At 56.8% G+C, this 18,077-nt stretch overlaps 2 protein-coding genes across 3 annotated transcripts; both read left to right on the top strand.

Moving 5' to 3' along the window:
* The first annotated feature begins 518 nt into the window (after positions 1-518).
* Positions 519-9,056, top strand: LOC101393481 (testisin-like). 2 transcript variants are annotated; one of them, XM_087449482.1, is made up of 9 exons: positions 519-948; positions 1,046-1,075; positions 1,165-1,191; positions 1,397-1,562; positions 2,303-2,586; positions 4,473-4,627; positions 4,900-7,418; positions 7,741-7,884; positions 8,068-9,056. In XM_087449482.1, the coding sequence occupies exons 1-7, from the start codon at positions 882-884 to the stop codon at positions 5,134-5,136; spliced, it is 966 nt and encodes a 321-aa protein (XP_087305608.1). In that variant the 5' UTR covers positions 519-881; the 3' UTR covers positions 5,137-7,418; positions 7,741-7,884; positions 8,068-9,056. The 2 variants fall into 2 exon arrangements, with proteins under 2 accessions (XP_087305608.1, XP_087305607.1); XM_087449481.1 differs by having other exon boundaries at positions 4,900-7,884.
* Positions 6,986-17,636, top strand: ZG16B (zymogen granule protein 16B). Its single transcript, XM_087417797.1, has 5 exons — positions 6,986-7,174; positions 15,034-15,110; positions 15,815-15,897; positions 16,117-16,222; positions 17,224-17,636. The coding sequence occupies exons 1-5, from the start codon at positions 6,986-6,988 to the stop codon at positions 17,558-17,560; spliced, it is 792 nt and encodes a 263-aa protein (XP_087273923.1). The 3' UTR covers positions 17,561-17,636.
* The last annotated feature ends 441 nt before the right edge of the window (positions 17,637-18,077 follow it).

Here is an 18,077-nt window from a genome sequence, read left to right as displayed (position 1 = left end):
CGCGGGGGCTGGGCCAAGACCCAGGGCTCCCACAGAGTGGATACTGCCTGAGAGTTCCAGGCTGTGGAGGGAGCCCCAGAAGCCAATGCTGGGAAACTCATCGCTCCATGAACCCCACCTCGGCCCTGGTGGTGTTCAGGACACCCAGAGGGGCACCGAGCAGGCACAGCCCTCCAGGGACCCCCATCTGGAGAGTCACTGCTCACAGAGACACTGGGATGGACAGCCTAGTGGTGTCTCTCCCACTTCGGCCATTTCCTCCCCCACAAAACCCCGGGGCAAAAAAGTTTGTGAAAGGCCCATTCAACTTTCAAGATTTAATCTGGAGGAAGGTGATGGGAGGGGCTGGGCCTGCTGCCAGGGGGCAGCCAGGGCAGGCTGGGACTAGCCTGCCTGCAGGCCCAGGGAGGACAAGACCCAAGGCCATCATTTCCCCAAGAAAGTGCTGTGAGGGAGCTTCTCTTCCTGGCTCAGCCCCACACTGCTAGGCCTCCAATGCGCACTCAAGGAGGACTCATCAGCGTGCCTTCGGGGAGGCCTGGCTGCGGGCCAGGTCCCTAGTCCTTCCTAGAGGAAGGAGTGGGTAGCAAAGGGGCAGCCAGAACCTCAGGGTTGCAGGCAAGAAAGGGATTGTTTGCGTGCGCTGGTGCCTGGGCCATCCCAAGGGGTGTGGTTGGGGGACCCAGCCCAGCAGGAGCTCAAAGCCGGGGCACTGTGAGGTGTGATGTTCCCCAACAGCCCTAGGACCCAGCGAGGGCGAGCTGGGAGAAGGTGGCGGCCAGGATTCCTGTCGCTCCCTCTCCCCCAGGGGGCGCCCCCAGCGGGCCCTGGAGCAGGCGGAAGCAGAGGGGGCGCCAAGTTAGCGGCCGGGAGAGGAGGCCATGGACGTGCGGGTCGGGGCGCTGCTGCTGGCGCAGCTGTTGGTGGGAGTCGAACTCGGGAGGCGGGGTGAGCTCAGGCGGGGGCTGCCGGCCGAGCGAGGGGTGTTGGGGGAGGGTGGAGCGCGTGGAGACCCAGGGGAGCTTACTTTCTCGCTTCCCCTCAGAGTTGAAGGATCAGGACGTGCTGTTTCCAGGTAAGGCACCCAGGACACGCGCTTCTCTGCGTAGGGCACCTGGGCCGGAGCACAAAGGGTGCCTCATCCTTTTCTCTTTCCCACTCCAGGTTTCGAGAACTCGTCGGTGCTCACATGTAACTGATGGGCCCCTGGGGGAAAGGGGCGGGCACCTGCGGACCACGTGGGGAGGGCTCCCAGCGTCCCCTTCGTAGGGTGACGACCCCAGCACGCGCGCGGTTTCCTGGGGAGCCCCTTCCTTTCGCGCACCCCAACGGGCGAGGGCACGCGGGGTGGGCCTGTTTCCTGCGGCTCAGCCGCGTGTCCGTCTGTCCGTCTCAGGGCCCTGTGGCCAACGGAACGTCCCGACACGCGTGGTGGGTGGAAAGGACTCGGTGCGCGGGCGCTGGCCGTGGATGGGCAGCCTGCGCCTATGGGGTTCCCATCACTGCGGAGCGAGCCTGCTCAGCCGCCGCTGGGTGCTCTCGGCCGCGCACTGCTTCCAAACGTGAGTCTGGGGCTGGTCGCCCGCTGACCGGGGGCTCCTGGGGCTGCACCGGGACCTGCGTGCACGCGGATGCGGCCCTCCTGTTCTCCTGAGTCCCAAGCCTGGGGGCAGCCGATTACACCCACAGGAGTTCCCATTAGTGCCCGTGGAGGGAACTCAGTTCAATTTCTTCCAAAACTTTCTTCCCAAACATTCTCGTGCACATTGGTCTCTTGTTCTTTTCTTTTCTCTCTTGTTTTCTGTTCTCTGCAAATGGCACCATCAGCCTTCACCTTCCTCATCCCACCTCCCAGTGGAGGTGCACCAGGGGTGGGAGGAATGAGCTGAGGTGGGTGAGTGCTGGGCACAGAGCCTGGCTGGGGGCAACAGGCACCATGGAAGCTGTTTTGATTCCACCCTGCTGAGTGTCCCCTTTGGCACCCAAGCATCTGCTCGTTGTTTTCTTAGGATGGCTTCTGGAGGTGAGGGGCTGGTTGAGAGACTGGCCAGATGAGAGAGAGGCAGAGGGAGGCACCCTCCTGCCCCCCCCCCACTGTCCCCAGGGTCTGGGACTTTGGTTGTGGCCTCTCCGGCCTCTCACCATTTCTCCACTGGAGGCTTTGGTCCCTAAGAGCTGCTAACGGCGTCCAGGCTGAGCCCCAATAGCAACCCCCGCAGTCTCACCTCATGGAGCCGGCCCAGATGTGCTGAGGTGGCCCACCCTCCTTTGAGGACCCCTGACCCCTCTCCTCTGCTGCCAGGAACAAGGATCCCTATGAGTGGACGGTCCAGTTTGGGGAGCTGTCTGCCGCGCCATCTATCTGGAACCTGCAGGCCTACTATAACCGGTATCAGGTGGAGGAGATCGTTTTGAGTCCCTCGTATCTGGGGCCTACAGCCTACGACATCGCCATGCTGAAGCTCTCCTCCTCCGTCACCTACAATAAGTACATCCGGCCCATCTGTGTCCTGGCCTCCTCTGCCGAGTTCCAGAACCGGACTGACTGCTGGGTGACCGGCTGGGGGGACATCCAAGAAGAACACAGTGAGGCCGGGGACAGACGGGGCTGGGGCAGGGGAGGGAGGCGTTACCCTTGTCCCCCTGTTCGGGCGGCACCAGCCACAGCAGCCCCCCCCTGGTCCGTGTATAGCTGGGCCCCTCCTTTGGCCGGCTCAGCATTCTCTCCTCACCTGCTTTCTGCTCCTGCTCCCCGCGAAACGGCAGGACCTCTGTACCCACGCTGAGTTCCTCTCCCTTCCAGAGACTGTGAGCCGGAAGCCAGGTGGAGAGGGAGGCCAGCTGGGCTCCAGACTGCACTCCCCAGCCTGCAGGGGTGGTGGGGGTTGTTGGGGGCTGGTTCAGAAAGGCCTCAGGGGTTGATTCATCCATGTGTTCTTCCCACCTCACCATGGACGCTCCCCACCCCACAGCCGTCCTGCCCCCCTCCCTGGCTCCTTCATCCCTCCCGAATCTGCCATGGTGGCCTCTCTCCTGGAGTGCTGAGCCCGCTTCTCTGTCCTCGAAATTTCAAGCCATCCTCAAACCTCGGCTCCCACTAAATCTCTGCAAGTCCTTGGGCGGGCATGAGCTGCCACCTGCTTACCTCTCACCATGAATCCCTGAAACCACTGGACACAGCCTCCCCAGAGGTGCCCTGGGGGCTCTAGTCTCACAAATGGGCGTGGTCCCTCCACCTGGATGCCCCTTCCACTGCTCCCTGGCCTGGCCCTTCCTGCATCTCCCTTAATAGCAGCAGTAACAACAGAGAAAGCTCCTGGCGGGCACGCTGTGTGCCCAGCGCTGTTCTAGGCTCTAGGGACTCAGGAGTGAGCAGGGCAAGGTTTCTCTTCCTTCTGGAGCGTACGCACAGATGAGGCTGGGACGTCTTCATACCTACTTTATAAATGAGGAAACTGAGAGGTATGGGACTCGCCCAAGGCCCCAGAAGGACTCAGTGGAGAAGCAAGGGCTCACTGGCCCAGAGAGGGTAATGTGTCCCTAAGGTCACACGGTGGAATTGGCAGGGGGGACAGAGAAGTCAACACTAGACCTGCCTCCCTCTTGAGTTGGGGTCCTTTCCCTTCCCCTAGAAGGGGCTGGATAAAGTGCCCCTCCTGCAGACCTCCCTGGGCCCAAAGGCCTGAATGGATGTGAACCAGGGGGCCTAGCCAGGCAGACTCTGCCCCCTCCCATCCTGGCCCAAAGTTGGCAGGTGGGCACACACAACCCCAGGCTCCACTCATTCTCACAGGTAGGAAGCGCCTTCTGCAGCCCCCCTGCCTGGGGTAACTTTAGCTCTGCCGTGTGCTAGCTGAGAGACCTTGGGCAAGGCACTTCAGCTAACTGTGCCCCAGCTTCCCCATCTGTAAAGTGGGGTGATAATGGTTCCCACCTCATAGGGTGGCTCCGAGGTTTAAAAGCATTCCTACACAAGAGCTTGGCAGAGTGCCTGGCCACCAGGAGGCTCTGTCTACACATCAGCTTCCATGTTAGTGTCCTTGTCCCCTGTAGGATGAGGTGGTGATGGGGGCCCAGACTTGGGAATCCACAGACCTGGGCTCATGGTGGCTCCGCCACTTCCGTGGTGCTTTGCCTGGGGCGGGGGAGGGCCGTCCTCCCCAGTCTCTCCTTCCCTGAAGGCAGGTTCTGGCTGCTCTGCATCCTGGGCTACTGCAGGGAAACCAAGTCTCAGGGAGGAGCCGTAAGCGCCTGTCTCTCCACTGGGTCCTTCTGTGAGATTGTTCCTCACCCACCATGTGCTGGCTGTGGGCTAGCGCCGAGGACTCATCAGGAGCAATGGCCCAGGCCCTGTGGGTGTCCCAGGGCCAACCCTCCCCACCCCCGTCATAGCCTAAGCCATTCCTCCCAACCAGATGGCAGAGGAGGGGCTCAGAAGGCCATCTCTCTCTGTCCCCTCAACCCCTCGGCAGTGCTGCCGGCTCCCTACGTCCTCCAGGAGGTGCAGGTCGGCATCATAAACACCACCATGTGCAACTACCTCTACAAACAGCCTGCTTTCCGCCTTGACATCTGGGGAGACATGGTCTGTGCCGGCGATGCTGAAGGTGGCAAGGATGCCTGCTTCGTGAGTGCCCCTCCCACCCCAGCCAGGGGCTTCTGGGCCCAGCATCCCTCCACCCAGCCCTGGGCCTGAGAGCGGCCTGTGTCCCTGTACCTCCTTTGGTCCTCAGGGCGACCCTGGGGGGTGGAGACCATTGCCCCTTTAGAGATGCAGGAACAGGCTTGGCTGGCTCCAGGGGAGGAATGGGATTTGCACCCAGTCTGTCCAGCCCCACAGCCCCTCTGCTAACCCCTCCTGTCTCGCCCCGCCCGGGGCTCACCCACACTGCTCCCCAGGGTGACTCGGGTGGACCCTTGGCCTGCGAGGAGAGAGGCCTGTGGATTCAGGTTGGAATCGTGAGCTGGGGAGTGGGCTGTGGGAGGCCCAACCGGCCCGGGGTCTACACTGACGTCAGTAGGCATTTCCGCTGGATCCGGACACTGATGGCCCGTGGCACACCCAAGCCGGACCCAACGCAGCTGCTGCTGCCCCTCGCTCTGCTCTGGGCTACCCCACTCCTGTACCCGGCCTGAGCCCAACAGAGCCTCTGAGAGTCGGGGCCATCTGCTGGGTCAGGCCCAGTCCCCTTCCGTCCCCTTCCTAATAAACACGTGTGCATGTTCAGTTTGATGCCGTGCAGAGCATCTGTGGACCTGAGGACCTCCTGGACAGCTCCATCACAGTCACCCATGTCCCGGCCATCCCAGGACCCGTCCCCGGCTCCTAAACCTTCCTCCACCGTCTGCACTGTACAGGTTTTGGTTGCAAACAGCAGAACCCTCTCGGGTCAGTTCAGTCAGAAAGATAGTTTAGGGAAGGACGTTAGGAGCGCCAGGTCCCTGGGGGCTAGGAGGACTGGAGTGGGGGTGCTGTGGAGGACAGCCCCGAGCGCCCCCAGGCTCAAGCTGGTGCTCCCCATCACACAGACGCCAGACGCTCCTGGTCTCACCACTGTCCCGCAAAGGCCAACCTAGGACCAGGACTGGGGTGCAGGTAGTTTATTTGGGAGGTGATACCAAAAGCCCCAGGGAGGAGTGGGGAAACCGAGGCAGGGAGGGAAGAAACCCGATGACGTTTGCCGAACGAGGAGGTTACCATTGTGGGCAACTGAGGCACAGTCCTGCTGGGCCCTCTGAGAACCCCAGGGCACGCGCCTCAGCATCGGCCCCCTGGAGGACAAGGACGCTGGGTATAGGCGTTTCTCTCCTGACCGCCCATGGGTGGAGGGTGGTCGTGGGGGCGCGGGTGGACCAGGCCCCGGGAGGGGGCTCAGTGCCTGGGGAGCTGCCGCAGCGCCCTCAGGTGGCCTGCGTGGACGGAGCAGCTCCAGCGTGTCTGGCCCTGCATTGGCGTCCTAGAACCCGGCCTCAGCGTGGCCAAGGAACCAGGCCAGTGTGGCAGACTCAGGGGCAGCTTGGAGCTGCTCAGGCGGACCTGCATTTTCACAAGCTCCCCCAGTGCTGTGAGCGCAGGAAAGTGTGAGAAGCTCTGGGGGGGTCTGGATTCCTCCCCCCACCCCGCTCCCCCAACAACGCCCCCCATGGAAAAGGCATCACCTGAAGCAAACCCTCTGCTCACCTGTGAGCCCAGGGAGCAGGCTGGAGGGGGTTCTGGTTCCCCAAATGGAAGGTCAGCAAACACTGGTGAGCAGCCATAAATAAGACAAATGTTCTCCCCCCCAGGCACTGTGGCCTCCTCTCCCCTTGCTCCTCCGCCAGCTCACTCTGGCCTGCATGCACTGCCTCTGGTCTGGCCTCCCGCTTCCCTCTCCCTCTTCCCCTCCCTCCCTTCTCCCCTCAGCTCTGCAGCTGGAAGGATTCAAATCCACACCCAACAAAGCCCACCAGCACTTCACACCCCCTGTGGCTTCCAGTGCTCCTAGGGTCCTGGTCTGGCTAGGCACCCCACCTCTGAGCACCCCCTCCCCACTTCTGTCACCCTCCCCCCCACGCCAGGCTCCACCCACACTGACCACGTGGCGCCTGTGTGCCCAGCTCGTATGTGCCTCAAGGTCCTTGCAGATGCTGTTCCCCCGTCTAGAATGCTACACTCGTTCCAGGTTGACTCCTGTGCTTCCTTCAGGCCTCAGTCTGGACGTTGTCTCTTCCTTGGGGCCTGCTGCTCCCTCCACCCTGTCACTCCTGCACATCACAGCCTTTACAGTTCTTCATGACAACTGTCACAGTGTGTCACTAACATGGGCTCTGTGGTACTTTCCCACGTGGCTGGCCTCGCAGTTTGCTGTGGCTGAACATAAGGAGGCCGTTTGTCCCCCGGGACTGCACAGGATGTGGTGCTGCCCTAGTCTGTGCTCGGTACACAAGGCCGCAGTGGAACTGCACAGCCACGTGCTCTCCTGGTCAGTGACATGGCAGGGCCAGCATGGTGGAGAAGCCTGACAGCCCCACCCAGAATCAGGGATGGGCTCTGGGTGCGTCCTGGCTCAGGCGACCCGCCAGCCCTCCTGAGGTGCAGGCGACCCCGGACGCATCCTGGGACGAGCCGGTGCCCGAGACCAGGGAGAAAGCGAGCCCCAGGGGACCCTCAACACTCCGCACGGGGTCATCACAGGTGCCGACACAGGCAAACATGGTTGAGGCTGGATCACACGGAGCCCTGGGTGCTGGGTGAGCACGGGCAGGGGCCAGTCCAGGTCCCGGCTCACGCCTCGGTGACCGGGATGACCAGTGGGCACTGACGGTGGAACTGCCTGTCCCGCCACAAGTGAAGCAGGGGTGCCGTGACCTGGTGGACAGTGGAGGTCCTTCTGACTGCTGAGGGGACGTGCACGGTGGGACATGGGAGGCCCTATCTGGTGAGGAAGGTGGAGGCTGGGAGAGGGGTAGCTAGACCATAAGTGCCCAGTGCCCTGTGGTGTGTTTTCCCACCACCCAGTGTTAACAGTGAGGGGCTTTCTCTTGTTAGCAAATTTACCAAGACAATTAACTCTGCAACTTTCATCTTCAGGTTTGAGAACTTCTTTAGCTTGGAGTCATAAGATTTTTTTTAAAGCGTAATTTTTATAGGGTAAATGTTAGTGTTCCCTTGGTCCCTCCCTCTGGTAGGAGCCCCTGAGCTGACATCCTCCATCTTCTCGGGTGGATTTTTCTCCAGAAAATCGCCTTTCCTTTCAGCAGCTGTCCCTGCCATGTGCCCCATCTGACACAAGGGGGCAGTGGTGAGCTGAGACCTCGCTGCCCAAGCTGTCCAGGTGTCCATCTAAGGTGAGGAAGTACCGCGGAGTCCCCGGTTCCTCGTTGGATGTTTCCCAGATAAAGCAGGTACGTGAAAATACAGGTAACTTACGGTGCCTGAAACAGTGCATATTTCCACGCACTTATTTCTATGTCATGATGACCCCGGCCCCCCCCACCAGCAGCCATCACCCCCATTCTCAGTCTCCAGGCTGAGCAGCCTCCCTCTGTAGGTCCATCTCACTGGGTCTCCCTTTCTCTCCACCCCAGGAGGTCTCCCCTTACGGAGCCCTATGTCGGGTGCAAAGCCACCGTCCAGATCACCTGCCTACAGAGGAGATTTGTTTCTCCCTTTAATGTGAGAGGTGGATCAGGGCTTGAAGAAGAACTTACACATGCCCCGTCTGGGCTGCTCATCTTCAGCCTCATCATGCGGCTGCCCTGGGCGGCGGTTTAAGAGAACAGGAGAAATGGTCCGCAATCGCAGAACCAGACTTCTCTGCAAAGTAAAAATAGCTTTATGATGATTCTAAAAGCAATGCATTCTCGTTAGAAAACGAAAGTCAACAAAAGGGGCCTAAAGAAGAAACTTTTAGAAATCACCAGAGCCACGCTTTTAGCTGATCTCTTAGTACTGGACACTTGGGTTGTTGACAAATGTCACTAAACATGATCCTTTATGTAAATATTTATCTATAAACTTTGGCAGACCTTCCTAATCATGTCTCAGGGTAATTTTCTATGAGTGCAACGCTATAGGCAAACGGGCTGCATGTGGTAAGAGCTTGTAAAGCTTGAGAAGGCCCCAGCGCGCTCCCCCAGCAGAGTAAGAGGGGCCCGCCTCCCACTCTGCTTCTGAGACTGACGACTGCCACTCCATATGCTTTGAGAACTGGAAGGATAAAAAGTACGTCTCATTTTTACAAAGAGTAATCACTTTGTTCTTGTAAAATTGGTACACTATAAAAATAAAATAATTTAAGGATTACCAAAAAGAATAGAGAAGAAAAGAGAAAACTGTCCTAAATCCCACCATCTGGAAATAACCATGGTTTCGTTTGAACATCCTTCCAGAATCTGTTTGGAAAGGCAGGTTCAAGGACAGGCAGCTGGAGGGGCGGATAGGGTGAGGTCAGGATGGGGCCTGACACACGAGCCTGCTTCTCCAGACACGTCCAAACTCCAGAGAACAGCGAGGAGACGGTACAGAGAGGACCGCTCTCTCAGGGCGCTGGACCCCAGCGACATGCTGGCGTCTCTCAGAGGAGGGAGGCGGGTGGGGCTCAATGAGGGGGGCGGGGGCCTCCGTGGGGCAGGGGCGGGGTTCAGGGCACTTGGAGGTGGACACAGTGGATCAGGAGTCCAGGAGAGGCTCCCAGGTGGACTTCAGGCCCCAAAAAGATATGTCCACCCAGAACCTCAGAAGGCGACCTTCTCAAGAATAAGGGTCTGTGCAGATGTAATTAAGGGAGGGCTCCTGAGATTATCCTAGATAGAACGGGCTGTAAATCCAGACAAGCGTCCTTAGAAGAGACAGAAAAGGAGAAGACACACAGACACGGGGAGGAGGCCGTGTGCCGTTGGAGGCAGAGATTGGAGGGATGTGTCCACAAACCAGGGAACGCCGAGGGTGCTGGCAGCCGCCAGAAGCTGGAAGAAGCAAGGAAGCGTTCTCCTTTAGAGATGTCCTGGGGAATACTGCCCTGCCTAGACCTTCGTCTCAGATTTCTGGTCTCCAGAGCTGGGGAGAATCCATTTCTGTTGTTTGAAGCCACCAAGTTTGTGGTCATTTGTTACCGCAGCCCTGGGAGACTAATATTCTCCCCTCCCAATTTGATGAGTTACATAATTGTTTGGATGTGGTTAATTTTTCTAACCTTTCTATTCTACTCTGTAACCAGGATTCCCACAGATATTTATTTGTTTCATATTTAAATAAATCAGCCACATAAACTCTTTATTTTGACTCATCTCTTGATCGGATTAATTTGTTTTTGTTTTTTTATTTTTAAATTTATTTTTTTTATTGCAGTATCATTGGTTTATAACATTATATAAATTTCAGGTGTACATCATTATACTTCTATTTCTGCATAGATTACATCATGTTCACCACCCAGAAACTAATTACAATCCATCGGACAATCCACCACACACATGTGCCTAATCATCACTTTCACCCTCCTCCCCCACACTTCCCCTCTGGTAACCACCAATCCAGTCTCTGTCTCTATGTGATTGTTTATTGTTGTTTTTATCTTCTACTTATGAGTGAGATCATATGGTATTTGACTCTCTCCCTTTGACTTATTTCCCTTAGCATAATATCCTCAAGGTCCGTCGATGTCACAAATGGCCAGATTTCATCATTTTTTATGGCTGAGTATATTCCATTGTGTATATATAGCACATGTTCTTTATCCATTCGTCCCTTGGTGGGCACCTAGGTTGCTTCCAAGTCTTGACTGTTGTGAATAATGCTGCAGTGAACATAGAGGTGCGTGTATCTTTACGCATTCGTGTTTTCATGTTCTTTGGATAAATATGCAGCAGTGGAATAGCTGGATCGTATGGTAGTTCTATTCTTAATTTTTTGAGGAATCTTCATACTCTTTTCCATAGTGGCTGCACCAGTTTGCACTCCGACCAGCAGTGTATCAGAGTTCCCTTCTCTCCACATCCTCTCCAACACTTATTATTTCCTGTCTTGTTAATTATAGCCATTCTGATGGGAGTGACGTGATATCTCATTGTAGTTTTGATTTGCATTTCCTTGATAGTTAATGATGTTGAACATGTTTTCATGTGCCTGTTGGCCATCTGTATATCTTCTTTGGAGAAATGTCGGTACAGATCTTTTGCCCATTTTCTAATTGGGTTGTTAGTTTTTTTTGTTGTTGAGATGTATGAGTTCTTCATAGATTTTGGATATTAACCCCTTATCAGATATATGGTTTGCAAATATCTTCTCCCAATTGTTAGGTTGTCTTTTTGTTTTGTTGATGGTTTCCTTTGCTGTGCAGAAACATTTTGGTCTGATGTAGTCTCATTTGTTTATTTTTTCTTTTGTTTCCCTTGCCCGGTCAGACATGCTATTTGAAAATATGCTGCTAAGACTGATGTCAAAGAGTGTACTTCCTATGTCTTCTTCTACAAGTTTTATGGTTTCAGGTCTTACAGTCAAGTCTTCAATCCACTTTGAGTTAATTTTTGTGTATGGTGTAAGGTAATGGTCTACTTTCATTCTTTTGCCTGTGGCTGTCCAGTTTTCCCAACACCATTTATTGAAGAGACTTTCCCTTCTCCAATGTGTGTTCTTGGCTCCCATGTTGAAGATTAGCTGTCCATAGGTGTGGGTTCATTTCTGGGCTCTTGATTCTGTTCCATTGATCTGTGTGTCTGTTTTTGTGCCAGTACCATGCTGTTTTGATTACTATAGCTTTGTAGTATATTTTGAAATCAGGGAGTGTGATATCTCCAAGCTTTGTTCTTTTTTCTCAGGATTCCTTTGGCTATTTGGGGTGGTTGGATTAATTTGATTATCCATTTTTTTCCTACCACGGTTTACAATCCCTGTGCTCCCTACATTGTCACGTGGTTAAGAATGTCTGCTGTGACAGCGGCTGCCTGGAGGTGGGAGGGGCGGAGATTAACAGGGAGGGAGCAGGAGGGAGCTTTCTGGGGGGGAAGGCTGTGCTCAAGGAGTCTGGGTTACACAGGCATGTGCCTCTGTCAAACCCCATGAGGATGCACTTCCAGATTTGAGATTGCATTGTGTGCAAATTGTACTTCAAAATGGAAAAAAACTGTAAACCTGTCTACTCGATGAAACACAAGCTGTGGTATGTGAGGGGAAGTGTGCTGATGTCTGCACCTTACACGGAAATGCATCAAGAAATGAGATGGGTTGATGGATGATGGTCAGATGGACAGCTGTGCAATGACACGGACACAGTGCATTGTCAAGACTTGGAGAGGCGGCGGATATATGAGTCTTCGCTGTAAACATCTCTCACCTGTGCAATAAGTTTGAAATTTTTAGAACGTAACATTGGAAGAAATGCTCCCTCAATCGGGCACCTGGGTAAAGTTCATTTTATTTTCAACACTTGCACTAATGGAATTTAAATTACCTAAAAGATTAGACAAAACGTGTGGCTGGTTGTTCTGGTGTTCCAATAAAAGCAGAGTTTTTCTGGGGAAGAGTGGAGAAAAAAGGCTTATCTTGGAGTGTGACGTCCATAAGAATCTGAATGAGTGAGTCAATGAGTGGGGAGTGGAGAGTTTCCCAAATGCAAAGCCAAATTGCCCCTCAGCGTGGGCCTCTGGGCCTGGCAGCAGCCACTCCAGGGTGACTTGGGCACAAAGGCCAGCTCTGGGCTTCACTTGTGTCAGGGAGAGAAATACCCCTTCACTTCTGATCATCCCCCTCCCCCACCTGGCAGGATCTTCCCTCTGACTCCTGGGCACAAGGGATCAGATGAGGCCATGCAGAGGAGCCAGCTTCCCCACTTGGCCCCGGGAGTCTCAGCCAGGCCAGACCTGCCCAAGACCCAAGCCAGGGACACAGGCTCCAGCCACCAAGTGCCTCAGCCTGCACAGCACAGCACAGAGAGGTCTCCCCAAGGCCCACACCCAGAGAGCAGAGAGACCAGGGGTGCCAGCCGTGACCCGACCCTGGACACACCAGCCAGCCAGCCCAGGGCCCACGTCTTCTGGGAAGACAAGGCCCCATTGTTCCCCTCCTGGCAGAGGGAGGTCAGGGGCATGCCTACGGAAGCAATTATGGCCTTGTAAATGATCAGTAAATCCCCTTGTAGGTGCCCAGATCCCGAGGAACAAAGGGCCTGTGTTGAGTCTCCTGAGCAGGCTCAGGGCTAGCACTGTCCAGGATGGACGAGGGGGCAGGGCTCCTCCAGGTCGGGCCCTCCTATGCAGGTGTGCGTGACCTTATGGGTGTTGGGGGAGTGTGCTTGTGCAAGCTGCTGTGTGCAGGGACAGCTGGGCAGGGGTGTGTCTGATGGGGCATGTGTGAGCATGTGGTGCACACATGCATATCCAGCCCATGTGTATGTGTGTGCATCCGTTGTCATCGTGCCCGCGCACTCTATGAAAATGTGCCTCGTGTGTGCCTTCGGTCACCCGGTCCTCCCGCCTGTCCAGGCTGGCAACTGTCCTCTCCTCCAACTCCCACCCAGCTCGAGCTTCCTGGAGTCCTGGCACAGAGAGATCCTCCTTCTGGGCACCAAACCCTGCCAGCCTGGAGCTGGAGAGAAGGCACCTGACTTGGCAGCAAGCCCCACAAACGTGCCCTGAGGCTGGGCTGGGACAGGAACACGGCCCCCTTTGTGTGGCCCTGAGCCCCTTGCTCCAGAGCTGTGCTGTGTGGTCAGGGCCTCTCTGCTTCCTCCTGTAGGTGTTTCCTGGGGCGTCGGGAGGGAAGCTGCTGCCCCTCTGCAGGCCTGCTGGCCACTGCTCCTCCCCCGGCCCAGCCTCTGCTGCATGTGGGGGCCTAGGGCGGCTGGGAGGGGTGAGGAGGATTAGGAGGACAGGAGGGGGCCTCAGCTTTGCAACATGAGTCAGCGGGGGACTTTGCCATAAGGATCCTCTCTGGGGAGGCCAGTGCAGGGCCAGAGGAAGGGCACAGTTTTCAGACCAAGGGCCGCTCTGCTCTGGTCTCCCCAAAAGGCTAGTTGTTCAACGGAGTCCCCCCACCCCCAACCCCACGAGGCCAGCACCATGGACAGGGCTGCGCCTGTGCCAGGGAGGGAACAGGGAACCAACAGGGAGCAGCTGACTTGTGGGTAAAGGGCCAGAGAGCAGAGATGTTAGGTTTTCCGGGTCACAACGTCTGTCACAGCTACTCCGCCCTGCCCTTGTAGTGTGAGAGCAGCCCCAGACGATATGAAGATGACACTTCTTTATGGGCAACGGCACTGGATTTCATAGAATGTTCATGTGTCACAAAATGCTCTTCTTTGAATTTACAACCATCGTAAATGTAACACGTGTTCTTAGCTCTCGGGCTGGGCGTAAACGGATGGAGGCCAGATTTGGCCTGCGGGCCACAGTGTGCTGAGCCCTGGCCTAGTACCTCGTGCAGGTAATGGAGGTGCCAGCTAGATGGGGCCACCACCCACCCCCAGTCCTCCCAGCACTGCCATCCCGATGACACCAGTGTTCCCAGTGACTGGTGAGCCAGCATTTCTGGGGCACGTCTGTGCACACATGAGGCCATCCTCTGCACGCCTTTTTCCTCGTAACCAAATGGGGGCATCTAAACCCTCTAGTCTACACTGGTCCTGTCTGCTAGGGCAATATATCAGTGCAGCAGAAGGACACCGTCAGCTAGGGCAATGGATCAGTGCAGCAGGAGGATACAAGAATACTACACTTCTTCACAGCTGCACTGTAGGGATGGCCGTCACTTATGTAATCAGTCACCTCTAAATGGACAAGTCTGGGGCCGGCCCCGTGGCTTGGTGGTTAAGTGCGCGCGCTCCGATGCTGGCGGCCCGGGTTCGGATCCCGGGCGCGCACCGAGGCACCGCTTCTCCGTCCATCCTGAGGCCGAGTCCCACATACAGCAACTAGAAGGATGTGCAGCTACGACATACAACTATCCAATGGGGCTTTGGGGGGAAAAAATAAAATAAATAAAATCTTTAAAAAAAATAAAATAAAATAAATGGACAAGTCTGTTGTTTCTAATCTGCGATTTCAAAGATGCTGCAAGTAATATCTTGTTCACCTGGCAGCAGGGCGTAAAGTCTTACGTGTCCAGGCCCTCAGATGTAGAAGGATCTTGCTGAATTCCCATAACACCCGGGAGTAGGTTTACCATTACCCCATATATCAGATGAGACAATCAAAGTGCACAGAGGGGACGTAAGCCCCTAGATCACTTGCCTCATCAGTAGGGAAGATGGGATTTGGACCCAATCTGGCTCCAGCGCCGACACCCACAATAGACCCTATTGTGACGATTGTGACCCCGGGACTCTTCTCAAAGGTCACGGAGGCCCCGAGGACAGCCTTAGCTCCAGCCCAGCACAGAAAGCCTGGACTTGCCCCACCAGCAGGGCCCACAGGATACAGCCCCGGAGAAGGACCCTGTCACCGCCCAGATAAAGTCTGACCCTTGGCCTGGCCCCAGGCGCTCCTGGGAGGACTGGCCTGGAGCATTGCCCTCTCCCCATCCTCTGTGCCTCCTGTCCTGGCACCCTTGCTGTCCAGTCGTCCAGCAGCCTAGAGCGGGTCACCCTCAGCTATGCCCCGACCCGGCACAGAGGGAAGGTCACAGACATCTCCAAGTGACAGACCACAGAGGGCCAGCACCTGGGCTGGCTTTTCCACCTGGGGCCAGGCACATGGACTGGATTGTCCCCTCTGGCTCTGAGGGTCAGAGGGGAGCTTGGCCTGGGCTCCTGAAAGCCCGTGGGACACGGGGCTCTGCCCAGGCCTGAATGAGGTCCTTCCCTGGTTCTGCCCAAGGCAGGAGCCCTGGGTCCCACAGAGCTCCTGTGGGCATCCCACCTGCGGCCCCCAGGGGGTTGACCTGTCTGGCCAAGCTGGGAAGGGCTCTCAGCAAACCGCCCCCACCTCTCAGGTCACGATCTAGTCCAGGTGCTGAGGAGAGAGAGCCAGAGGTGACAGCAAAATGTCTTCACTGTCCCTTCTTGTTTGTGTAGGCCACGGGGCCAAGACAACAAACACAGCACGTCCGGGAGCCTCCCCCAGGATGGCCCTAGGGATTCCCCCAGGAAGAGTCCTCACCTCCCAGCTCCTTCCTGCACCCCAGTGGCCTCTTGCTCCTTCCTTCTGGATGGGGGCCTACAGGGCCTATGAGGTTATAAAGGGCTGGGCAGAGGGCGCCCAGGCACAACAAGACCGCCCAGTGCCAGGACTGGGCCACAGACTCTCCTGTTCAGGTAAGGGGGATCCCTCCCTCGGATGGGGCCGGTGATTTGCACAGGGTCCCCCTCTGAGAGTCGGGGGCCTGTCCTCTTCTCTGCAGGAGCCTTGGGACTCTCCAGCCAGAAGCCATGCTGCTGTGGCTGACCCTCGCCCTCCTGGGGAGCACCACCTGCTGGGCAGGGCGTAAGTCTGGCTAGTCTGCTCCCTCCTGCCCACTCCCCTGGCGGCCACCCCTCTCCCTCCATCCCGGAGCCCAGGGGTCTGGGCCCAGCCCTGTCGCAGACTAACTCTAGTCTCAGAACTTCCCATCTGCCTGGAGGGGCTGCGTCCAGTTCAGGGCACAGACAACCTACATGTCACCGTGCGGTTTTTCTCTCCCCGCCTGTTTCCTTCCTCATCTAGAGATGTACGGGTCCGGAGGAGGCGAGTACTTCAGCACCTCTCCAGACTACTACAACGATGTCACCGGGATCCGGGTGTCTATAGGTGTATTCGGGCTGTTTAAGAGGTGAGGAGGAGCCAGGCCATGAGCTCTACGGCTGTGTCCCCCTCCTTCCAAGTCTCAGGAACATGGGAGGGGCCCAGCGCCTCTTCTCCCAACATTCTCGCTGGGTCCTGGTGACTCTTGGAGGCCAGTCAGGTCCTTGGGGTCCTGGAGCCACCAGCCGTCACCTTTCCCTTTGTCCCTTTCCTCAGCAGCCTCCTCTCCCACACCAGTCCTTACAGTCCAGGTTAGGTCAGAGAGGAAAGCAAGTGAGGGTCAGAGTGGAGCCCAGACTGAACACAAGTCACCAGAAGTGTGTGGAGGCAGAAAGCCCGGGGCCGCTCCCCTAATGTTGGGGTGGTGTCCTGCTCAAGGCCTGGGGCATATCTTTGCTCTGCACTGACGGGGTCCAGGGGCCCTGGGAGAGGGAATGGGGCAGAGCAGCCAGCAGCAAAAGGGACAGAGTGTGGGCAGGGTGAGGCGAGGAGGGGGAGGCTATGGGAGAGGCACCAAAGTGGGAGAAGGACACAGAGAAGGCCAGATGGACAGAGCAGAGGGACTCCCCCAGGGGAGTGTGGCAGTCACCTGCTTCTCAGGCCTGTGACTTGGTCAGCGAGACTCCAGCTCTGAAAGTCCAAGCTCGGCTTGGGGACAGCTCTGTGCTCTGAGCGATGACAGAGGCTGACACCTTCTGAGGGTCAGGGTGACTGGGCACTGGGCTGAGTTCTCCTTACGGGTGGTCTATGTCTGCTCCAACAATCACTCCCACTTGGCAGATGAGGAAACTGAGGCCCAGAGAGGCTGAGTAACGAGCCCAAGATCACAGATCCCCAAGGCAGCAGAGCAGGGCTTTGAGACCAGCGTGTCTGTGTCAGGGACCCAGATTCCTATCTCAGGGACTCACACTGCAGTGACAGCCCTGCTCTCCCTGCCTGTGGCCGGGGAGCGGTGGGGGGGTACAGAGGACCTAGGGACTGGTGAGTCACCCTGGCTCCCCGTCATTCACAGCTCCCCCCTTCTCCCAGTATCCAGGTGAGATTTGGATCCTCCTGGAGCGAAAGACATTGTGTCTCAGGTGGAACGACCCAGGAATTCATCCTGCGGCCGGGCGAACACATTATAGCGGTCTATGGCTCGCACAAGAGTTACCTCCGGTACCTGGTCCTATACACCGACCAAGGGCGCTGGGCCTCATTTGGGCAGGAAAATGGCAACACCTTCTCTGCCTACCCCACCCAGGGCTGGAAGGTGCTCACGGGAATCTTTGGCCAGTGTAGGCTCCTCGGCATGACGGGCATCGGCTTTCAGTGGGATGATCCTCGAGTGGAGCTGACCACTGTACCAACAAATGCCACCGAATAGCCAGAGAAATGAGTGCTCCTGGGTCCCCAGGGATGGGTCACCGGTCACCTGGCTGAGGCCGTCCGGCTGCTGGTGGGCTGGCGGCACTGGGGTATCCTGTCTATACCCTGAATTGGAATGCACCAATAAACAAAGCTTCTGCAGGAAGCGTGCCTCCAGGGGTTGTCCTTGGGTCTGAGTACAACCAAAGCCTTCTGAGCAAGTGTAGGATGTGGCTCCAGTGCGGGGCTCAGGGATCCGAGGCGCAGGATGAGGCGGGAGGTGGCTCTGACACCCCAGGCCTCCATGATTCTGCCAAGGATGTGGGACCTGCACTTGCAGACCCTGCGCTGATCCCACTGTCTTTGAGGATTCCAGGCTCCGAGGATGCCCCGCCCCCACTCCCCACCCCAAGCCCATCCAGCTGGCCTCTGCTGGCCCAGCCTCAGTTCCAGGTTTCCTGGAGTGTGCAAAGGGCCTCAGGGAAGCCACTCATTCATTCATTCAGTCAGTCAGTCACTCCTCCACTAAGCACACA

This window comes from Ceratotherium simum, chromosome 26 (assembly GCF_057802395.1).
Source record: "Ceratotherium simum simum isolate JZ-2026a chromosome 26, ASM5780239v1, whole genome shotgun sequence".
Taxonomy (NCBI): domain Eukaryota; kingdom Metazoa; phylum Chordata; class Mammalia; order Perissodactyla; family Rhinocerotidae; genus Ceratotherium; species Ceratotherium simum.
This window is presented reverse-complemented; position numbering and strand designations above follow the sequence as displayed.